The 22,142-nt window shown below is 31.9% G+C and overlaps 1 protein-coding gene across 1 annotated transcript; it reads right to left on the bottom strand.

Moving 5' to 3' along the window:
* Positions 1-62: 62 nt before the first annotated feature.
* Positions 63-22,110, bottom strand: LOC130656495 (arf-GAP with coiled-coil, ANK repeat and PH domain-containing protein 2-like). Its single transcript, XM_057459358.1, has 22 exons — positions 21,966-22,110; positions 17,118-17,235; positions 15,718-15,873; positions 15,476-15,589; positions 12,515-12,607; positions 11,837-11,947; positions 11,517-11,585; positions 10,994-11,065; positions 8,763-8,863; positions 8,475-8,586; positions 8,128-8,248; positions 7,589-7,715; positions 6,891-6,975; positions 4,132-4,272; positions 3,416-3,493; positions 3,013-3,057; positions 2,752-2,881; positions 2,418-2,551; positions 1,952-2,040; positions 1,592-1,730; positions 1,348-1,407; positions 63-1,016 (listed from the first exon to the last, which is right to left on the bottom strand). The coding sequence occupies exons 2-22, from the start codon at positions 17,217-17,219 to the stop codon at positions 873-875; spliced, it is 2,223 nt and encodes a 740-aa protein (XP_057315341.1). The 5' UTR covers positions 17,220-17,235; positions 21,966-22,110; the 3' UTR covers positions 63-872.
* Positions 22,111-22,142: the final 32 nt, after the last annotated feature.

Genomic DNA, 22,142 nt, shown 5'->3' with positions numbered 1-22,142 from the left:
GAGCCTATATTGACAGAGTGTGGGTCAGAAGCAGTGATGAAAAATCAGAAAATATTCACGCATTTCTTTTGACTATTTGTTATATCATAAAAAATAATTGTGATTTTTTTACATACAAATTTCCATACAGAAAATTATTGACGATTTTTTTTACTTGGGGCTCTTCTATGTATTACAAACAGAAAATAATTTTAATAAATATATATTTAAAAAAATCAAATTTTATTCTTATCGGGTCAGGATAAGGTTATCTTCCTCACTACAATTCCGGACGATATATATTGCAAGATGGCAGAATTTCGAAGTTTGTCCGACAAGCAGTTAAAAGCGCAGTTGCTATAAAAGAAATGCACACTTCGAAATGGTAATGCAAATTGACTTTTGACATAGGACCTTAGGCTATTTAGTTAGTTTCAAAATCTTACTAATGCTGCGCTTTCCTTATTGTTCAGACCTTACCAGACCTTCGCGTGGACTTTTCAGTAATGGCATGGCAGAAACTGCCAGTAGCGCATTTTCGACGCCCTTTAATTGGCCTACATATTTGCAGAACCAAAGCTTCCTCAGCCTAGCGACTGCGGAGATTCGGCAAGGTGATTATGTTTGGCCATGTGGAAAAAATCTAAAAATTCGCCTTTTTCAATATTATGTCCAGGATTGTAGATTTAAAAAAAATAATAAAGTTTACAAAAAAATCCCTCTCATAGTCAAAACAATGACCACAATTCCAATTTTTTACGGACAGCGACACAGCGGACAGGCACACTGATTGTAAATTTATAGGTTTATACGAGCTGATGAGCCGTGATACGATAAAACAACATTTCCTGGGATGTGTATAATTTCCTATGTAAAAATGTGTTTATTCCATATCACAAAGTACTTTCAGACGATTTTCGTTGCGCGTTCTCACTCTCCTCGCTAAAGTGATCTGAAGCGACAACCAATCCAGATGCTTCCGATTTTGAACCATCTAATTTATTTGGGACATTACCATGGCGACCAGCTTTACACTCCTGTTTTTCCAAAAAAAATATGTCATAATAATAGCAAGTCGATTCACATTGAGACAACAGTTGATACGATAAATAGCCGACACACGTCGCGATATAAATGAAGTAATCGCAAGCAAGTTGTTATGGAAAAGATTTTTTAAATTTTGTCAAAGTAACATGATTTCTAGAAGTTGCACAAATTTGTTTAAAACATGATTTCTTTAAAACCATATGACTATAGTTTGAGCAATGGCCCTGGCCGGTTGTCGATTTTGTTAGATTTCTTGTTTTATTTTGACTTGGCTGACCAAGTGTGCAGAAAATGTTATAAGAAAAAAAAGTCAATACAGACCTCACAATTTTTGACAAGACACATGATTGACAAATTAACTTGATTATCTTCTTCGTCATGCTGTCAAGGTGGTAAAGAAGATGAAAAAATTACAATTAAAAATACAAGCAGAGAGAGATTTTTGTGTGTATGAATTTTTCATTAGTAAAAGCTAGCAAACCACTAGCGGCCATACAAATACGAAAAAGCTATCTCACTGGTAATGTATCCGTCATTTATAAAAACAGCAGTGTACAGTATATACCTCATTGTCTAGTGTTGGTTCATTCTCACTTTCAACTTCATCTTCATCTAATTCTTCTTCTTCCTCCTCTTCATTAGCTTCTGCAACATAAAAAGCTTTATCGACATATTTTGACTTGATATATCCCAGCCGTTCCACCCTGAAATAAAACACGAGAAACTTTACATATCGTATACGATACAAAAAACTGCTAGGCGCGCTTCATGAATTCTTCTAAGTGTTTTGAAACAAGGTCAAAGCCAGGCTTTTTCCAGGTATATGTTTTCGGGGTTTTTTCTTAATAAAAGAAAATTACGTCAACAAGCCTTAGAAATTAAAAACAGAGGGCAGTAGCACGATACAAGTAACAGCAATACTAACTTGGATGAATCGCGACTTATCTTCTTTACGGAACCCATATTGGCTTCATAAACTTTATTTACTTTAGTGTTACCATGACTCTCCATAAACTACAAAATAAGAAGCAGCACGCATGGAGCAAGCATGACAAAATTAACGTATTAGAAACCGCATCATCTCCTTCACCGCCACCATGCGGAATTGCGTTTGGAAATCAGTTCATGAGGTGTTTTGCAACAAAAGGCATAAAGGGTTCAGCATTATATTTCAAAAAAGTAATGGCGATACAGAATGAATGCCGTTGAGACTAAAGAATTTTAATTCCAAAGCAAATTTTAAAGCAGAAAAATAGGTAACAAGATTTAAGCATTCCCATTGTTTTACGAATGCTGGCACTATAGCAGCAAATGTGAATGTTTACCTCTCTTTACAACAAAATGAAACAAATATCTTGCTGTAGTAAATTAACTCACAACAGCCAACCTACCTCCAGTAAGGATTTCTCCCATTTATCCAACGATAACGACTTTACTTTCGATATGTGCACACCCAATCCACGGTGAACACCCGAACACTCAATACATATGACAACTCCTAAATTTGAACTCGCCCAACCAGGTCCTGCACAAAATAAACGATGAGAAACGATAAAAAATAAACGAATCTTGGAATACGTGGAGGAGAGCAAGTTACGCGAAATTCACAACACACCAATTTTGCTGCACGTTTCATTCATTTCATGCAAAATCCAAATGATTAAAAACATAAAAAATCAAATACAGCTCTTTCCATGCCAAAAATACATCGGAAACTACACTCACTGGGACAGGAACAATCGGCGCATTTGTCGTTTCCATCTATAGCTTTTAGTCGTTCAACAGCATCGTGGGCGGTCGTGCTCATTTTTCTTTCCTGTTGGAAATCTTTCAAACTGCGTCCACGTGCGTGTAACTGCAAATTAAAAGAAACTCACCATAAACTGCGTTTTTTGAAGTCTACAACAATATTACGCTTTTCCCTCAATAACCACATCAGCTTATATATTATTGTTCATGCTCACGTGAATAGTAAATTTAACTCACCCTCTGTCTTTCTTGGTTGCCATCCAATGCGGTAGCTATTCCGTCCTAACATTCATATAAACATATATAAACATATATATGCCCAAACGTATATACTTGTGTAACAGAGAATGCAAAACGATGGTCACAAATTGCAGAACAATCGTTATAAATTGCAGAACAATCGTTATAAATTGCAGAACAATCGTTATAAATTGCAGAATAATCATAAACTGGCGTTTACAAATTATAGTTGCGGTTTTTGAACAAAATTCAAAGCATTTACGTTGAATGATTTTCACTATAAATACACAAATGAAGCTGGCACTGCTGTCAAAATCAAAAGTCTGCATTTCAGAAATTCGGTTTTGCTGTCAACTTCATAATAGTTTTTTGTTATCAGCAACAACAAAATGACATTAACCTGTATAGCTTTCATCCAATCAGACAACTCTTCACTGTTACGAGCTTGTAACGTATGCTCGGCGTCACTTGTAACCAGCTTAACATATAAACAAAAATTTTATCCAAAAGTCAATTTAGATTTGTGATATATATATATATATATATATATATATATATATATATATATATATATATATATATATATATATATATATATATATATATATATATATATATATATATATATATATATATATATATATATATATATATATATATATATATATATATATATATATATATATATATATATATATATATATATATATATATATATATATATATATATATATATATATATATATATATATATATATATATATATATATATATATATATATATATATATATATATATATATATATATATATATATGTGTGTGAACACGTATTACAATTCTTACAAACCCATCCAGTTCAAAGAACACACGAAAAATGGAAAGCACTGCATGCAAATAAAAAAAATAACATCAACAGAACCGTAACTCAATCTTTGGCTTGATAATATACAGGTTCAAGAAAATGTCGCAAACACATCAGGTATAACACTAAACACAGTTTCCTCTTTTTTCTATCCATTTTTCCGCCTTCAAAGCAAAACAAACACGTTATATTTTATAAAAAACAGCCAGAGTACTGTAACGAAGATACATGAAACAAATTATTTTCAACTAACCTGAAAGCAATAGTTTCTATCAGTTTCGTTGGAGTCGCATAATTTCACTGCTGATAACATCAGCTTGGCAAAAGTTTTCGGTTGCTTCTGATCTTGTCCTTGAGATAGTAATTCACCATATTTTTTGTCCAGAATGAAATACTAGAAAAAAACACAACTAGACTAACCAACTAGAATGCTTGATTAACTCTATAATACTGAAAATAGAACAGACCCCCCTCAGAAATCATTTCTTACAATTAACCACGACTGGTTTTCAGAGTTCTGGCTTCTCCTAAAAAAAATACCCTTCTCTACCCTTCACAGATAACAAGTTTACTCAGCACAGACCTGTCACAGCAAATATTTATGGCCATGGTTCAGGAATATGCAACGCATTTTCATTGGTTATTGTTAAAATATATTACTATATATTATTAGTTTGTCTTGAGAACGCATGTGTTGTGAACAGATTTTTTTGTTTCGTGGCCACGATTACATCTGAAAAAAGGATAAATTGCTCGTGGGATATACTCAACATCACTGCGCATAGCACAAATTGCAATTTTTGGCTTAGCTAGTCGAGGGCTTTTGACATATAACCTTTAGTTCTGGTAAGCAAAATACACGAAATTTCCTTGAACAAGGTTGGTGTAACGAGACGTGGTTGTCGAGATAATTGTGAAATGAGATTACGAATTTTCTAAACAGGCCATGAAGATTCTCCTCTAGTTGACAACTCCTATAGAGTTTCTGCTCCTTTAACATATTATTTGACAGGTCGGCTCGTTTTACACGGTATGGCGTAACACGGGATGGCGTAGATCTATTTTGCGCACTGAAGCACGTGCAATAGAAAAGAAAAAAATGCGTGTTGGCAAGAAAATTTATAATACAGTAACTAACAGAATTGTCTTTGCTTAAAGGGGCTACGAAACGATTCAATAAGCTCAATCCCCGCACATTTCGAAGAATGGCATGTAATAAACGGACCACTTTTAAGGTCAAGGTGCATAAAATTATACACACTTTAGAACCAGATAGACGTCTAGACAACCTGTTTATGAATATTCTTTTTGGCGGTAAAATAAGCTACGTAAAATATATTAAATATCAGTAAATCGAAAGTTTGTTTTGACGAGAGAACAGAGACAAAATGAGGAGCTATATTTCTTAAAAAATGCTATGTTACTAGTTTTAAGAAGGTATATTCATTGTTGTTGCTTCGGCTAGCTTTATGTGCAATAAACTTGTATGTTTCTATGCAAAATTTCGAAGGATGTCATTTTTAGTTATATATTGATGCCCAATACGATATTTAAGATATGATATTTAAGTTGTGGTTTTTGTCCCCAGTCATCATAAACCTTTCCACCGCCATTAGCTCGACTTTTGTGTAAGTCACAAGTCGAAAACCAACAACTCTTGCGTAGCCCCTTTAAAAGAATAGCTACCTTTTTAAAGTCAATTTCTCTAGGCTCATCTCATATTTGCGTGCCGCGTAATGTTTATACCTTAAATCTGTTATTAATTTAAAAAAGATAAATATGTTTTACCAGAAAATCTCCTGTGTCACGAGTTTTGATGCCAATGAGTATATTTGCCATACATGTCACAAAAAAATTGAAAGGTCAAACACCATGACAAGCAGTTGGTAATAAGTTAAATGTTTTCAAATTTGTAAGATGTAAGAAGATTGAAGATCGAAAAAACGTAAAACGTAAAACTTTAAAGAGAATTAGGTTATCATATTCTGTTTTAAGTTGTACATTACAATAAAGTTATTTATTGTAATACCTTAAAGAGTACAATCCCTTATTACAAGACAATTAACTTACACAAATTCAACCTACTCACTCATCTTTACAAAATGAAGGATCTGAGAATGATGACGACGGCCCGCAGCGTTCATCATTAGAGGTTATAGATAACCCTTTGAATGAAATGCAAACCACAGAAACAGCGTTTTATTACACTGTTCCAGATGGGGTGAACGAGAACAATTGCTTGTGGAGAAGGTAAAAGGTAATTGTCTTTATGATATGATGATCATTGTGATGATCATTGTGAAGAGCTTGCCCACCCTTCTTCCAACAAGTTTGATTACAAAGTTCAGAGAGACATTCATCTCATCCCTGAAATACTTTAGTCAGCGTTTGCTTACAAGCAACTTTTGCTTCCTATCCAGATCTTTAGAAGTAACATAAATATTGCCATGAAATCGTTAGGAGGATATCAGTTAAAAGCAGGTGTACTAAGTCGGAATTTTGAGAAAAAGTAAAAAAAAAATTAAAATGAAATTCCATTGAGAAAGCCATTGTAATGAAATGACTAAAATTTAAAAAGTTATATTTCCTGATTCTTTAAACAGCCTGGTATCGTTAAGTAATGTTATGCGAAAAACATGGTTCCTTCGAAATTTATAAGTCCCCTTTTAACTGAAAAAATTACAAAAATACTAGAGAAACTTTAGGTTACCCTAAATAACAATGGGTAGATACCATGTAGCAGTCAATAAGTAAAAACGACCATCATCTACTTGTTTTAATTCTAGTTGTCAGTGAGAAAACACTTCGACAAAGAAGTAAATAAAAATTCATGTTCACCAACATTTAAAATATACTGAATATACTGAAAATGTTTTTGAAACTACAATCCCATACTTTAAAATTCAAATTTCTTTTTAGAAGAGCTTGTCCTTTGCCTCCAGAAAATAAGAAACCATATTTACAATAAATGACATAATAAAGCATTTAACAAAATAAAATCAAACCACTTACTAGCAAGGGATATTTACTTTTCGGGAAAGCTTTCTGCTTGATGCGTAAATATCCCTTCTTACTGAGCTCATCCTCGTGGCTCATTCTATAACATCAAATAACAAACATTTTAACATGCTCATTTAATGGAAGGCCTCACCATTCATTCAAATTACATCCTTTTCTCTTGCTCGTATAAAGCCCATATAAAAAGAAGTAGTCGAGATAGTGCATTTTAAACCTTGGTATTGTTAAATAGCACATTACAGGAATGTGCACACTGGGTCTTTTTTGTAAAATTGTTTAAAAAGTGTGAATATATAAAAAATCATGTTCTGTTCAGATCCACTAGGTCTTTATACAGCCGATTGGAAAGCCCACACCAACAAGATATAAAATTAGAAAATAAAAATTAGAAGGATATAGCAAAACAAAGTGTTTATAATTACTAAAATAAAAACAATCAACAGTTAAGAAATGATTCAAAAAATGTTAAGACAACGAAAACCTGATTCTTCTGTTTTATTGGGCAAGTATAGTAAGAATTGATGTCAAAGCTTATCGGTTTGAAATGCAAAGACAGTGGGATTGAGTAACATATAATAATTATTTGAAGCTTGATAAAACTGAATGCTGAAAGAAGAGTCTGAAGAGTCACCAGCGAAAATACTCATCCACAGGTAAACATGATATATAAGAATAGCGAAAGTTAATCTTACTTTGTTTCATCAACTGCAGCTACTTTGTTATTTTTAAGCATTCCATCAGGTTCATTTTCTTTATTTTCTTCATTTTTATCAATTTCCTCATCTTTCACTAAATCGGCATTGGGATTCGAGTTTGTATCTAGTAGTAGAAATGGCTGATTTAATTTCTGGTGGAGTAAAAGTCTGTGAGATATACCAAAGAGAGTAGAGACTGATTTTTATTACTATAAAGGGTCAAATTTCAAATAGAAAAATATTAGCATAGCGAAACAAACTAAGATACTTTAAACCACTCTTAGTTTCTTCAGTTAAAAGAAATATACTTGCTTTTATATGTCGAATAATAAAATCTTATGCTGTTTGATTCTATGGTCAACAAAAAACAGAAAGCGCTTTTTATACTACGGTGCCTTTTGTTGTCCTCAAATAAGGCTTAACTGAATTAATTAAGAGTACTACACTTGAAAATTACTGCGGGTTAAGCAATAACAATGACAACAACGACAACAACAACAATGACAAAAAAACAACAACAATGAAGTAATGCCTACCATCGTTCAAAGGTAAATAAAAATGTGAAGCAGTGGACATAGATGCAGTACGTGGAGACGGTTCGTCAGTGAACTCCTCACCCTCCTTCTTTGGTTCATCTATAACCTCCCAATCTTGTTCCTGTTGGATAAAAAGAGTTTGCCGAATTATTTTTTGTCCAGGTACTAGTGCTACCTGTTTATCAATCATAAAAAAAGACACAAACCATTTCGTTTTTAACTTAATTTCTTTTTTTTCATAGCTATTTTTATCAAGCAGTTACACAATTCTGCTATTTTAAAACTTGTTGTTGCAAATATTTTTTGAGAAAATTTGCTCAACAAACCGTGGAATCTGATCAAAGTACCTCTGCTTTATTGCCATCTTCTTTATAACTTTTCTTTAAATCTTTAACACCAGACGAGATAAATCCGCCTACTTTATTGAAAAATCTACCAGTGCTTTGAGCAGGATTTGACCTAAAATGTAAGCACTGCTTAACTTTTGAGAACTTGTTGGGTCTTTATATTTGGATTAGACTTAACAAATAAAATTACGTCAAAGCTTAAATCACAAGTGAAACCTTAAAGTTGGAGTATAAGTTGGCAATTAACAACAAAGTTAAACAATTAAACCGTACACAAAACCAACATACCATTGTTCACCAGAAGGAAACATGCTTCTTTCTTTAATAGCTAGGTTGTCAATCTCTGTCTCAATTTTTCTGCGAGCTATCTCGTCTGCTGCACTCATTTGCTGTCGAAAAAATTAAGGAACGTTTATATATGAAAAGTAAAATTCAAAATATTTGTTTTAGCTGACTGTCATCATTTTCATTTGACTGAGCAGCCAACGGCTGCATATGGGTAAGATATTGAAAGCCTGAACAAAGCAAACAAAATTCAAACTAATGTAAATTTAAACTTATGAAAAACACACATTTAAGATCTTATCGATATAAAAGTTTTTGAAGTACCTTAACTAGAAAAAAATTTGCATGGATTAAATTTTGCGATTTTTGCAGTTTTAAATTAATTATAACAAGAAACCATGATCGGTTTGAAATCACACATAACAAAAAAAACATTTCAGTTCCTGCGTTGCGTTCCTGCAAAGAATATGTCGATATAATACTGATCCATATATTAATAAATAAATAATAAGTTGCGTTTCCATCCAGTTACACTTGCATGTTCATAAATTTGGTATATTTGAGGAGGGCAGGATAAAATTCAAACCAAATTGTTGATAAAACTAAATAGAATGTGGTGTGTCAAAAGAGGAAAAAAAACTAGCCAAAAAGAATAAACCCAGCCTTTAACGTGTTAAGATTAAGTTTTTTAAAATACCCTGCATAGGAGGTCGTCAAACTTTCTGCATGCTTTAAAATCCTGATCACTCTGGACAAAAGCTTCTTTTCAAAAATGGTTTATCCTCTGCGTGTGAGGACTTATTTCAAAAGAATAAGCAGAAAGAAAACAAAACCGAATGCGAGTTTTGATTTTGTGAGAGCGCTCGTAAAAAAATAAAATAAAAAACATAAACTTTATATTTTTACACATGTTAATACAACATTATCGACAATAAAATATACGACACACAATTTCTTAACTATGATTCTATAAAACATGGCGAAATACATATAATGAAAATTGGTTTGTTTGTTTGCTTGTTCATTTTGTTTCGCTGAAAAGAAAAAAGAAAAATTTCCCTGCATAAAGTCTCTAAATTCTGGCTATATATGAGGAACTCTATAAAAAGAAAGAAATATTATGTATTATCATCCTAAAATTGGTGGTTTTAAAATTATTTGCTTACTTCACTTCATTTTTGCTTGAGAAATTTCAGCAACAACAGCTTCTTTCTTCATCTTATCTAATGGCCATGCTTCAATAAAAACAACATAAAGTTTGTTTATACGAAAGAAAATAGTAGATAATTTTTTTATCCAGTGAAATGAGTAATAACAATGACTCGAAATCCAGTGTGATAAGACTTTCCTGAAGACCGCCACCGCCGCCACCGCAACGAAAGGGTAAACCAACATATCAAACTACTCCGTATGTGTGATTTAATAATTAAATGACGCGAAATCATTACAAATTTGGGCGTCCACGAAATTAAATCCACAAGAAATTTAATTTTAAAAAACTTATTTTTTTGGGCAGAGTTAAATAGACATAATTTTCAATCATTTTTTTAGGATATTTTTTCTCTGTTTACATGATAACCGCGATAAAAATTAAAAAACAATTTTTAATCAATTTCTACTATATTATCTTGTTGATTAAATGTACTTTTTACATTTCTTGAATGCGTGAAAATTTTCTAATATCTTTACAACGTGGCCCTTACGATTGTATGGTGCTGATTTTTTACTTCATTATGGTGATACTTCCTGCAGATGTTAATGAAAGAAACAATGATTCGAACGAACGAAAATGACAAAGGCAGTGAAAAAAATGAGGATGAGGAAGGAACTAATAAAGTTGAAAGCTAGGGATTTTATCATGAGTAAATGTTTTATATATTGCATAAATAGCTGTTACCAAATTACCTTGTTTTGCTTGTCTGCGAAATTTAATCCATGCAAAATTTTCCAGAAAGGGCTTAACCACAAAATTAAATAAAAAATGGTGGTTGACCGAGAAATTAAATTTACGCAAAATTTTATCTACTTCAGGTATATCTTTATTTCATTTTTCTAAATCTCAAGGAAAGTTATTTCAAAAATTTTTTTAAAAAAACGAATGACTTGTATTTAAAATGAACATTTTCTATAATCGTTGCATTCCAGACTTTTTCCAGAGTCCTTTGAAACTAATGCAATGATTAAGCTTAATAAAGAACACTAGAAATATGTTGTAAAGTAATTACGAAGGATACCTCGTCCTCAGCCAGTTTAATCTGGAGATCTTCAAATAGAGTATTCATATAAGGCTCCAAATCTTTTAATATCTAAAAAGGCATAGTATTTTTTAAGCAATGTAATAAATTAAGTATCTTTTACTGGTTAAAAGAAGGGAGAATCTTTAAAGTTAAGGTAGCTCATATCAATACGCCACATGAAATACACTAAAAATAGTATTTTCCAAAACTAGATACAAAAGTTCAATTTTAGGTCTATTTGTAATGACCAAAGTGGTTGGATATGTTCATTTTCCTTTAAAGTTACCAAAACAGTATGCCTTATTTGTTGGCTTAAAAAGACACTTTCCCGTATCCCATTGATTATAAAATTTACCTAAACAAAACAGATTTTTTTTTCATTTTTGCAATTCTCCCAGAGTTTTCTCCTGGTGTTTTTGCAGAAGCGTATGCAATTTCTACTAGTTCCAAAAGGTTTTCAGGATAAGTGACCCTGTACTATACTTCTAATAGTTTATGGATCAATAATGTCGACACATACCTGCTGACAATAGTTGAAAAAAGAAAACTGTGCAAGCATATGCTCAAGAATCCGCTGTGTCAACAAAACCTAAATAAAAAAAAATTAAATAAAGAGACTTGCACTGAGTTTTCTGCAGATAAAATTGCAACATTCAATTGTACTTTTAATGCTATTAACAAGCAAAACTGGGTTGTTGTTAGGTCTGCATTTTTTTATTTTGTCTTTCATTCTGTGTTGGTTTCTAACTTTCTTGATTTTATTAATTAGGAGGTAATTTTTTTTATAGAGTGAAAGTTAATTCAGTCCATTAATACTGCTTCTACGAACTCAAAAACTACCTTCTTTTGAGTGTTAGTCTTCCGAACATTTTCAGTGTAATCTGCCAAGTAAAGTTGGTATTTTTGGCGTGCCGTTATCATGCTATGAGCATTTTTATCCAGCAGTTGAGGCTAAATATAGTAAAACATTATGTCATAGAGAGGACAGTAAAAAGATAAACTATGTATATAGCAAAAGTTAAAAAAGAATTAATGTATTGTGTATCCATTTAAATATCTTTTCAATTTTTTTTATTTATTCTCATTTTTTGATATCAGATTACCAGAGTCAAAAAATTTATTAAAGGGGCTGTTTATTTTTTACTAGATCAGATTGGAAGAGGGTCATTAATATACCCCGTCCAACCCATGCTAGCATGGAAAACGGACGTTAAGCCGAGAATGATGATGATGATGATGACTTAAGCGAAAGGCAAGCTTATGGTGGGGAGAAATTTTTAACAGCAATGAGGACCAAAACAATATCTTAAATCATATTGGATATCATATTAACACCCAAATATAACTAAAAAAGACAGAAAAGTACCTTAAAATTATTTAATATCCATAATTTGTTCTACACAACTTTTTATGAACTTTTTGACCTAGCTAGCTTGCTATTTTTTTCTATATTCTGCACAGAAACATACCAAATTCCATATAAAGCCATGACTTTAAACATGTCAAAATCATACTTACCTCTGGCAAATGTGATAAGTGCGGAAGGTTTGCAAATTTTGCCCATGAAACATGCAATGATTCACTTGTTTTGTTCAATTTTCCTCTGCAGCGCTAAAACCAAAGAGCACATGCATTCACTATAAACTGTTTTTTATTTATGCTTTAACTTTCTCTGTACATTATATGTTGCAAGTAAACAGCCACAGCAATGGTGACTTGGAAATCTTAAGATATTAATTACAAAATGGTTAGCCCATGAAATGGGAATTCACCTTCATATATTTTTAAACATTAGCATCCTTTTTACAACTGTTTTACACAGAGAAAGGGACATTAGTATTAATATAGACCATAGTCATAAATTTTAGAATGCGGCTCATGAAATATTCCTTACCTGAATTACCTGATATTTAACAAATAAGCAGCCATATTTGCTTAATATCCAGCGATTCTTCAACGAAATATATGCTCACTAAGGACACGATCACTGTTGGCTTTTACACAAGGGTTTGTTTTTATCCTAATACAGTAGCTGCCACTAACTCGAACCTCCAGAGGGATATAAAAAGGTTGAGTTAAAAAATTTGCTTATTATAAGATTTCTCTGTCCAACACAAATCACAAATTCTTGTAGCTAAACTCACAAAGTCATTATATTAACACTTTAAAGAATGATCTAAATGGTTAATGTACTTTGTACTTTTTAGTCATTTTACCAGCAAAATTTTTGTAGCGTTAAAGTTATCCAACATAAAAACACTCTACGGCACAAATCACAGTTAAAAAAGGTTAAGTTAAACAATATTCAATTTATTTGGCATATTTATGAAGAGTTTGTTAGGAAAAAACTCTTGGGGTATTAAAAAAAAACGTTTGAGTTATCCTGTATTTGAGTTAAACAGCCCTTACTGTAAAAAATTTTGCAATGGAGTTTAATTTCTTAAATTTGATGACTTCATTTCTTCTGCTATAACCTTAAGGGAAAAACTTTTGCAAAAAGTTGTTCTTTGCTTAGTCAAAATTCAATTAAATGCTATTTTTATTTATTTATGATGACGAAAGATACCAATGGAAAAGAGCTTTTTAATTGTTTCTTAGTTGTTAATTGTTAAAATTGCAAAAAAAAATTTTTGGTTTTATAATAAAATAGTGATCTAAAAAATCTTTACAAGAAAGGTGAACTTTGTAAGAAAGATATTTTATTGTTTCTTAATAAATTAACTGAGCTAAATGAATATTTAGCTCATGTTAATTGTGGTGACTTCAGTAAACCTTCTAGCTGGCCTGTAGAATTATAGGTAACACTCTGGCTCTGGCCTTGCAATGTACCTCAAAAAAGGTCTGAGAATAAGGCACTTTGATCCAGTAAACAGGTAGCCATGTTGGATTGTATCTGCTTAGAGTATTGTCTCAGTTGTCCCATATCAACATGCCTTGCTTTGCCTCGCTTAATGAAACAAGTCAATAAATACAGACACATGAGTCAGTCTAATTTTAGCCATAAAGAACTGAGGTTGTTTGGAGACTAAAGCTCCTCAGATTATAAGCTATTGATCAACAGTTATCTTGACAGCAAAACCATGGCACCTAAAAAGTGTGTGTGAGGCTTGTGTATCTTATTATTACTTGATATTATTATCACTTATTATCATTACGGTGAGGCACACCCTTTTATGAATCCTGATATTATTATTATGTGGTAACACACGCTGAGCCAATACTGGACCAACTTGAGCATGCTACCTTTAGCTCATGATTATTTTATAGCACATGTTTATTGAGTGCAGAAAGGCACCATGTGTGATTATCTGTTTATAGTGAAGTGGTAGTGTACCTTCATGATTGAAGAAGAAGAGAAATAAATATCCTTCATGCATGACAATAAATTAACAAAGCAAATAATTAACAAAGTAAATAATTAATGAAGTTAACAATTAGTAGTAATAGATAAATGAATGTATTAGTAGTGTAATGTACCTTGTGAATGGAGGAAATGAGAATGTGATTTATGCATGAAGAGATTTGGGTCATGCCTTGGAAACCATTCACAATATATGATCAATGAGGACATAATATTGTGAAGGGCAACCATAACATGCATTTTGGTGTGATTACCTTATGATTATTGGCAGCATACGTTATCTCTCCTGCCTATTTTGATTATTTATCAACCAGCATCCCGATCCATTCCCCAAATTTACAAATTGTGCTCCATGCGAATGATGCTGTATGCAAATAATTGTGTCATAATACAATATTCTCTTTTAATGAGTGTGTTTTTACTGAGTTACCAAGACAATTAATAGCGATTGTTAAGATTGCTTTTAAAAGTTTTATATATGACAAAATATGGCTTAATTTTCTTTGCAATGTAAACAAATTAAAATACATTGTAGAAAAATTAAACTAAAGCATAAAATTTTTTGGGGACTTGTACAATTTTTTTTATACTCTATATAAAAAATCTCTATGGCATAGAGAGGAATGTTTATTAAGGCATAAAACATCTGCTTTAAGCTTCCAATTTTCAGTTTATCCCAAATAGCAAAACAATGCATAAACAGTCTTCTGATAAGTAAGAAAATCATTGACAGTTAACACTTTTAAAAACTTAAAAAGCTATTTCACTTACTTGTTTTTTTTTTAATTTACGGTTTAGCTAAAAGTCTTATTTTAGAAACAAGTCTAAACATTTTGCTACAATTAGAAGACTACATTGAGAATAAGGCTATATATAAAGTGAGAATGCTATAAGTGTGTTGCTATAAAATGTGTGAAAGCATAAATTGCTAACGTAACAGTTAGCTTGTTAAAGTGACCTGTTAAATTCAGCAAACGTTTGCACACAATAAAAAACTGCCACAATATTCTAATGAGTGTGGAAATTAGAACAGCAATCATTTGCTGAAGCCTAGAATTCTAAACTACAAAGGCTGAAGATGCACGTAAAAAAATACAAAATGGCAATAATAATAATACCTTCATTTTCTCTGTTTCCTTTACCATTTGTAACATCGGTTCCACTCCAAGCATTTGTGTTTGTGTTAATAGCATATCACGATAACATTCAATACGATTCAAAGCATCAGAAAACTTAATTAGAAACAGAATGTAACATTACAAAAACAAAACAAAGATTGAATTTTTTAGTACTACTGGGAAATTTCAAGTTATACGAAACATTGTATAGTAGTAACTACAAACTGTAAAAGAATTGTTACCTTAATTAGAGGTTCTTCTAACATTTTATCTGATTTGAAGGCTTTCGCAGCAGCATTCATTACCTCACTCAAATTACTTCCAGCTCTATGGTGTTTAGTACCAGTATCATGATAATGATGAAGACCAGACGCTACTTTCCGAATAGTATCACCAACCTAAAACACATCAAATTAGCCCAAGTGATTAGTGAAGTGTTAAAAGTAAATTATTTTCCGATAAATTTTTATGCCTTGATCTGTATTAGACGTAAAATCTAAGAAAAATGGGGAAAGATGATAACGGGTGATGACTTTTAGTTTGCCACTTTATTTGCATTCATCAATAAAAAATCAATATATAAGTAAAAAAACATTTTCAGCTGTTACAATGTCATGTTAACTAAGAATTTGGATGTATGATTCTTCTCATTTAAGGATATTGTAATGGTATAATTATAATTTTTTTACAAAAAAAGATTTTGTTTTTAAAAATATATGGAGTTTGATATTCTCTACCAACTTCTGAATTTTAGGATAAAAAAGGATTTACTTTTTTTGGTCGGAAAACTTCAAAGAAATATATGTGTGAATCTCACTTTGAACATTCTATAAGTTCCAACGATCACGGTGTGCATATTATTATCTTAACAAGCTAAATTATTCAGCATAGTTTTCAAACTTTCTTGAGATTGGTAAAAATAATTTGGAAAGTTTGTTTGTTTTTTTATACCAACTGACATTCAGCAGAACAGATTTTTCTTTTACAGGGTATAAATATTTAATGAGTTGTGGGTAGTTAGGGTTAACACCTTCTGCACATCTTTGAATAGGCTATGGTTGTAAAGGTCAGGTTGCAAAAAACTTTACAAGGAATTTTAGATGTTCGTTTTTCATGATGTATTCATGACTTAAAATTTCTGCAACCCCCTCCACGATAGAGAAACTCAAAAAAACTTTGCACATGTGCCCATTGATACCTGCTGCAAATGACTTTGTCACATTCTATACATATATAAAATTCATTGTTTTACAAATTTTTAATTAAAAAACGCATGACACACATTTTCGAAAAATTGTGACAAAGTATTGTTGCTATATGGTAATGCAAGTGATTGATAAATATGACACAGAAAAAAATAAAACAGAGGGGAGTTTCGGACATTTTAGTGAAAAACAAAGATGTGGATTTTTGGCTACCTGGAAAAAAATTATTTATATTATCCTATAGACAATTTAATTTGCTTTTATATTCAATAAATAATTTTGAAGAAAAAAAGATAATTTTTGAGAAATAATGAATATACTATAATATGTGTCTATACCCTAACAGCATCCTTAAGAATTTAAATGTATGATTCATCAGAGAACATTTATATTTTCAGCCATTATTTGCACTTTACACATAAAAGAAATAAACTTGCCTCAGCAGCTTTGGATCCCCAATACTTTAGAGATTGGTGACAAGTTGGACTATCATCAATAACAGAATCGAATTTTGGTAAATCAGGAATGTATGATACCATTTTGTCACAAATAAATCTGTAATATACATTTTATTGGAGATTATTATAACTGCAAAAAATCTAGATTAAATAGAACAATACCATCCATGTTGTTTAAATTATTCCAACACCGCAGCAGTTACTTTGTTATTTTGTTTACTATCCATGTGACATTTTGTAGTTACCGTATTTTCCGGCATATAACCCGCACATCGTATAACCCGCAGCTCAGCTTTTTTAGGGACTTATGAACTAGATGCTATCAGATAGCCCGCACCTTCGTATAACCCGCATAAAATTTCAATCAATGTGTTTTACTAACCCGCACCTTTGCATAACCTGCATCATGTTAAGAAAAAAATTCAGCGTATTTTTTCTTACCCTAATCATTTTATAATCATGTGTGTGTGTTCTGTTTTTTCATGCTGGAGACAAGTGGGGGACGTTTAAACTCGTGAACCCCAAACACGAGAACCAAGTGTCTGAACTAGCGACTCTCTTAGTCTTAACTTCCTGTGGGTACTATTTTCTTCATTGAATGTATAAACTTTAAATTTCACAATAAATGACCGAAAATATAAAACTTATCACATAACCCGCACCACAATATAACCCGCACCAACGATGGAAGCCGTAAAAATCAACTTCTAACCAGCAGGTTATATACCGGAAAATACGGTATTTCTACTCACAATCATAAAGAAAAAACCCTTCAAAAGCTTTTCCATAATAAAATGAATTTTAAAATTAGAGTTTATATTTAAAACACAACAACCAGGTAATTTAGAAGAAAATAGAACAAATGAAAAAACTACATAATATGTTTTTTGTAATAAGAACCCTGCATACCATAAAAACAAATAAAAAAGGCCATAAAATCTAATGTATTCTTAATGTTTAAATTCGATCCCAAAAAGAAAAAATTACATTAATGATGGCCACCACTATCGAACAAAGCCAACTTGGTTCATACATATTTTGTTGATTTGTGTCATTACACTGCATACATAATTCAACAAGATTGGTTAGACAATGGATGAGTTTCACTCACATCGTCGTCTTCCCTGAGTGATTAAAAGTTGAGTCACAATACAATAAAGAAAACAGTTCACAGCTCTTCTTTTTCTCTACTTAAGGTGGCAGTAACCCTTTTAAAAATCAGATTTTTTTTTTTACATAATTAGTTACGAAAGATTATTTTCAGACTATACATATGTATATCCATATTTTTTCTGTTAATAACACACTCGTCACAATGTTATGGCTAAAATACTATTATCTTTCACCAAAAATATTCAGTCTCAACATTTCTTCTTTAAAAAAAATTCATGAATAATTAATTAGCTCTGTCAAATATAGTTTAAGTCTACGCGCTTGCGAAATTGTACAGAAAGAAATGACGTAATTATTAAAGAGAAACGTTAATAACAACAAAAATGGCGCAATATGTAGAAATTTAAGACAATCTTCATTATGCTACACTGCACAAGCTTTAACTTTCGATAGCATTTTCATTTTACTTTAAAATTTTAGACATGCTTGGTGAACCATGCAGCCATGATACAGTGTGCGGAAATCTTTTTGTTCAGAATATTTTTCTTTTAACAGCGTTCGATGCAGCAGAAAAATGCTAACAAAGAATCTTTTGAAAAAAACAAAAGACTATTGTTAAAAAAATAAGAATGAACAAAAAAAATCCGCACATCGTTTTAACAGGGTTAACTCAAGGTTCATTTAAAAACAGAAGCTGAAGAAAAATAACAAGATTGTAAAAAGTTGGAGCTCGTAGAAGCAGATTTTTTTTGTTTATGATACACTTTAAAATAGAAATTTCTGCTGACTCACCAATTTTTAGTGTAGGTTAAAATTATTTTATTTTGTATTAAGGCCTATATTTTTAGGAAATAGCAAAAAACATGGTATAAATAAAACACTGAGTAAATAATTCAGCTATTTGGACAGCTAAAAAAGGATTACTGCCACCTTAAATCTTTTTTTCTCCTCTTTTTACCATTTTTTTTATCCTTTTTTTTTCTTTTTTCATTTTTTGATTTCATCCTTTTTACTATAGATTTCCTTTTTCTTGTAAATATATATCCTTTTTTGCATTTTTGCATTGTGGCGCCGTAGATTAGTGGTTATAGCTCTCGTACTCTGTGCGGGAGACCGGGGTTCGATTCCTCTTGACGGCGATTCAACATGGGCGAGTGAATGTTACCATAGCCCCGGGTTAACCCAAGCCATGTGAGGGAAATTGGGAAGATGGCACACTGTGTGGGCCGTTGGATGTTGCCAGGAGTTGTCTAGTAGAGCGTGGGCTCTAATTGGGTCTGCGTAGCTCAAAATGAGCATTAAATACTCTAGGACTCTCCATCTACGCCATGGCCCCTCCTGGAAATAATAGACAGGGTATATCCCTCGATATTTGTGAGGCTAGCCATGTAAAATATGCACATCTATCTATCTCTATCTTGCATCTCTAGGTCTTCTTCTTCATTGCTTTCTATTATAGCTGAACTGTCAATTTACTCTTCATCCTAACTTTCTTACACATCCCAATATGTACCACAACCTCTTCCTTGCATTGTTTAAACTTCCTTCCCTTCCCTTGGTTGTTTCCAATGTCATTCATTGTTAGCCTCATTTATATAATTTTTGTAGTTGCACCTTTTTTTCTTTTAAATATTTTCTGTCTTTCAAACCTCTCCTTTTTTGGTGCCTTATTTTTTTTCTCTTCACTTGTTCATTTTTTCTTTTCACATATTTTCTTTTTAATAATTTTTTTTTGTATACCATTTATCTTTCCTCTTATTTTTCGATCTTATAGTCTACTTTGTTTGAAGTACTCAATTTTTTGGTACCATATTTGCATTTTATTGGCCATACCAGTTTCCTTGAAAGTCCCCCATATGGCATTCCATTGGGCATTTTCAATGCAACAGTTCTTCTAGGTCAGTCCTTTCTTCATATTAAATTAAACTATCAGTAAAAACCGCAAAACCTTAAAATAAAAAAAAACATATTTTTCATCCTGGTGTTTTTGTTTTGTGATTATACATTTGTTAGTTTAGCTTTTATATATTTTACTAAACATCCAAAATACATAACCACAACACGTTTGTTACAATTGTGAAAAAATGATTGGTTTAAAAGAAAATAAAAATATTTTAATCACCACAATTATTTTGTCTACCTGAGACAAGGAACTTAATATTAGTTTTGCACATATTTATACAGGATATTTACAATTTCAGTATAATTAAATATTGCTATCAATTTGAGTTATGTTGTTCTAAAATATATATTAATTACAATTATGTGAAAAAGATAAATAAATTATAAATAAATTGAGATAAAAACATTAGTATAAAATAAAAGTAAGAATTGTATGTAAAAGTTCATCAGCTCAAAAATAAAAATAAATTGACAGGGTCCTAGTTCAGACACTTGGCTCCGTAGATTAGTGGTTATAGCTCTCGTACTCTGTGCGGGAGACCGGGGTTCGATTCCTCTTGACGGCGATTCAGTGAATGTTACTATAGCCCCGGGTTAACCCAAGCCATGTGAGGGAAATTGGGAAGATGGCACACTGTGTGGGCCGTTGGATGTTGCCGGGAGTTGTCTAGTAGAGCGCGGGCTCTAATTGGGTCTGCGCAGCTCAAAATGGGTCTGCGTAGCTCAAAATGAGCATTAAATACTCTAGGACTCTCCATCTATGCCATGGCCCCTCCTGGAAATAATAGACAGGGTATATCCCTCGATATTTGTGAGGCTAGCCATGTAAAATATGCACATCTCTTGGTTCTCTAGCTTGGAGTTCATAAGTAAAAGTCCCACACTCTTCTCCAGCATAAAAAATGACAAAAGCCTTTGGTAAGCAAGGTGTACATACTTGCCATCTATTTTTTTTTTTAAACATTTTTGACGCTACGCAGTCATAAACTGGCGTACGTAATTCCTCACATAATATGCACAAATGTCTGGGGGAATGATGCCCACATTACACAAAAAAGTATTTTATCGAGTTATCTATTTCAATGACGTAGTTTGTGAAAAATATAACAGCGCTTAAAATAACTGACCGCTGATTTTTTTTGAGTCGAAAAATCGACAAGATCATACTACAAGATGTCAGACTGACCGGCGATTGATTCCTTGTTTCATAAAAAAATTTTTTTATCTTTCATAAAGAATAGATAATAATCTAAATATATAGCTTCACATTTATTTCTCATTGACTCATACATATTTCTTTCGATTTTTCACCTTTTGTTTTAATGTAGCTAGCTGAAATGCTTCTATTTGACCACAAGGCTTTGCCTTGGCCATTTGCTTATTTATTTTTAAAAAAAGAGAAAAGTATGAACCTCATCTCCAGGGGGTTTGTTGTGGCGAAACTAAAATTTGCGATGGGCTAATTTTGTAACCACAAAAATAGTTACGTGGTTAAACAAAAGTTAAAAATTTTTAAATAGAATAGTTTTGCTGTTTTGCTAGCTATAACACAAGTGAAAAACAAGACAGATTATTATTGTTGTGACACCCTCTTTCGTTATCATAGGATTAGCCTTAGAATATATATGTATATACTATGTCTACTACAATTTCCAAGAGAATTCTGTTTTACAGTCAGATAGTACAGTTCTATTATCATATCCTCCAAAATAATCTCTTTTTCTCACACGCCCATTCATTGTGATATTTAACTAAATAGGCAACCGCTATGTTAAAGTAAGTATGAAATAAATTATAAAAAATAGTATGCACCTGGCTTGTAGAGTCTGTAACTATTAACCTTAAAGGTCCTTAAAGTGTGATGTATGATCTTTTCGTTCCGTGTTTTGATTTTTCCTTTTTCAAAACCGCTTCCCCGTCTGCAATCTTGATTTGGATACGATACGGAAATACAGGCTATGACCAAAATTTAAAAAAGGTAAACAAAAA

The sequence above is a fragment of the Hydractinia symbiolongicarpus genome, chromosome 9 (assembly GCF_029227915.1).
Source record: "Hydractinia symbiolongicarpus strain clone_291-10 chromosome 9, HSymV2.1, whole genome shotgun sequence".
Taxonomy (NCBI): Eukaryota; Metazoa; Cnidaria; class Hydrozoa; order Anthoathecata; family Hydractiniidae; genus Hydractinia; species Hydractinia symbiolongicarpus.
The sequence above is the reverse complement of the archived record's forward strand: the minus strand, read 5'-3'. Positions and strand labels throughout refer to the sequence as shown.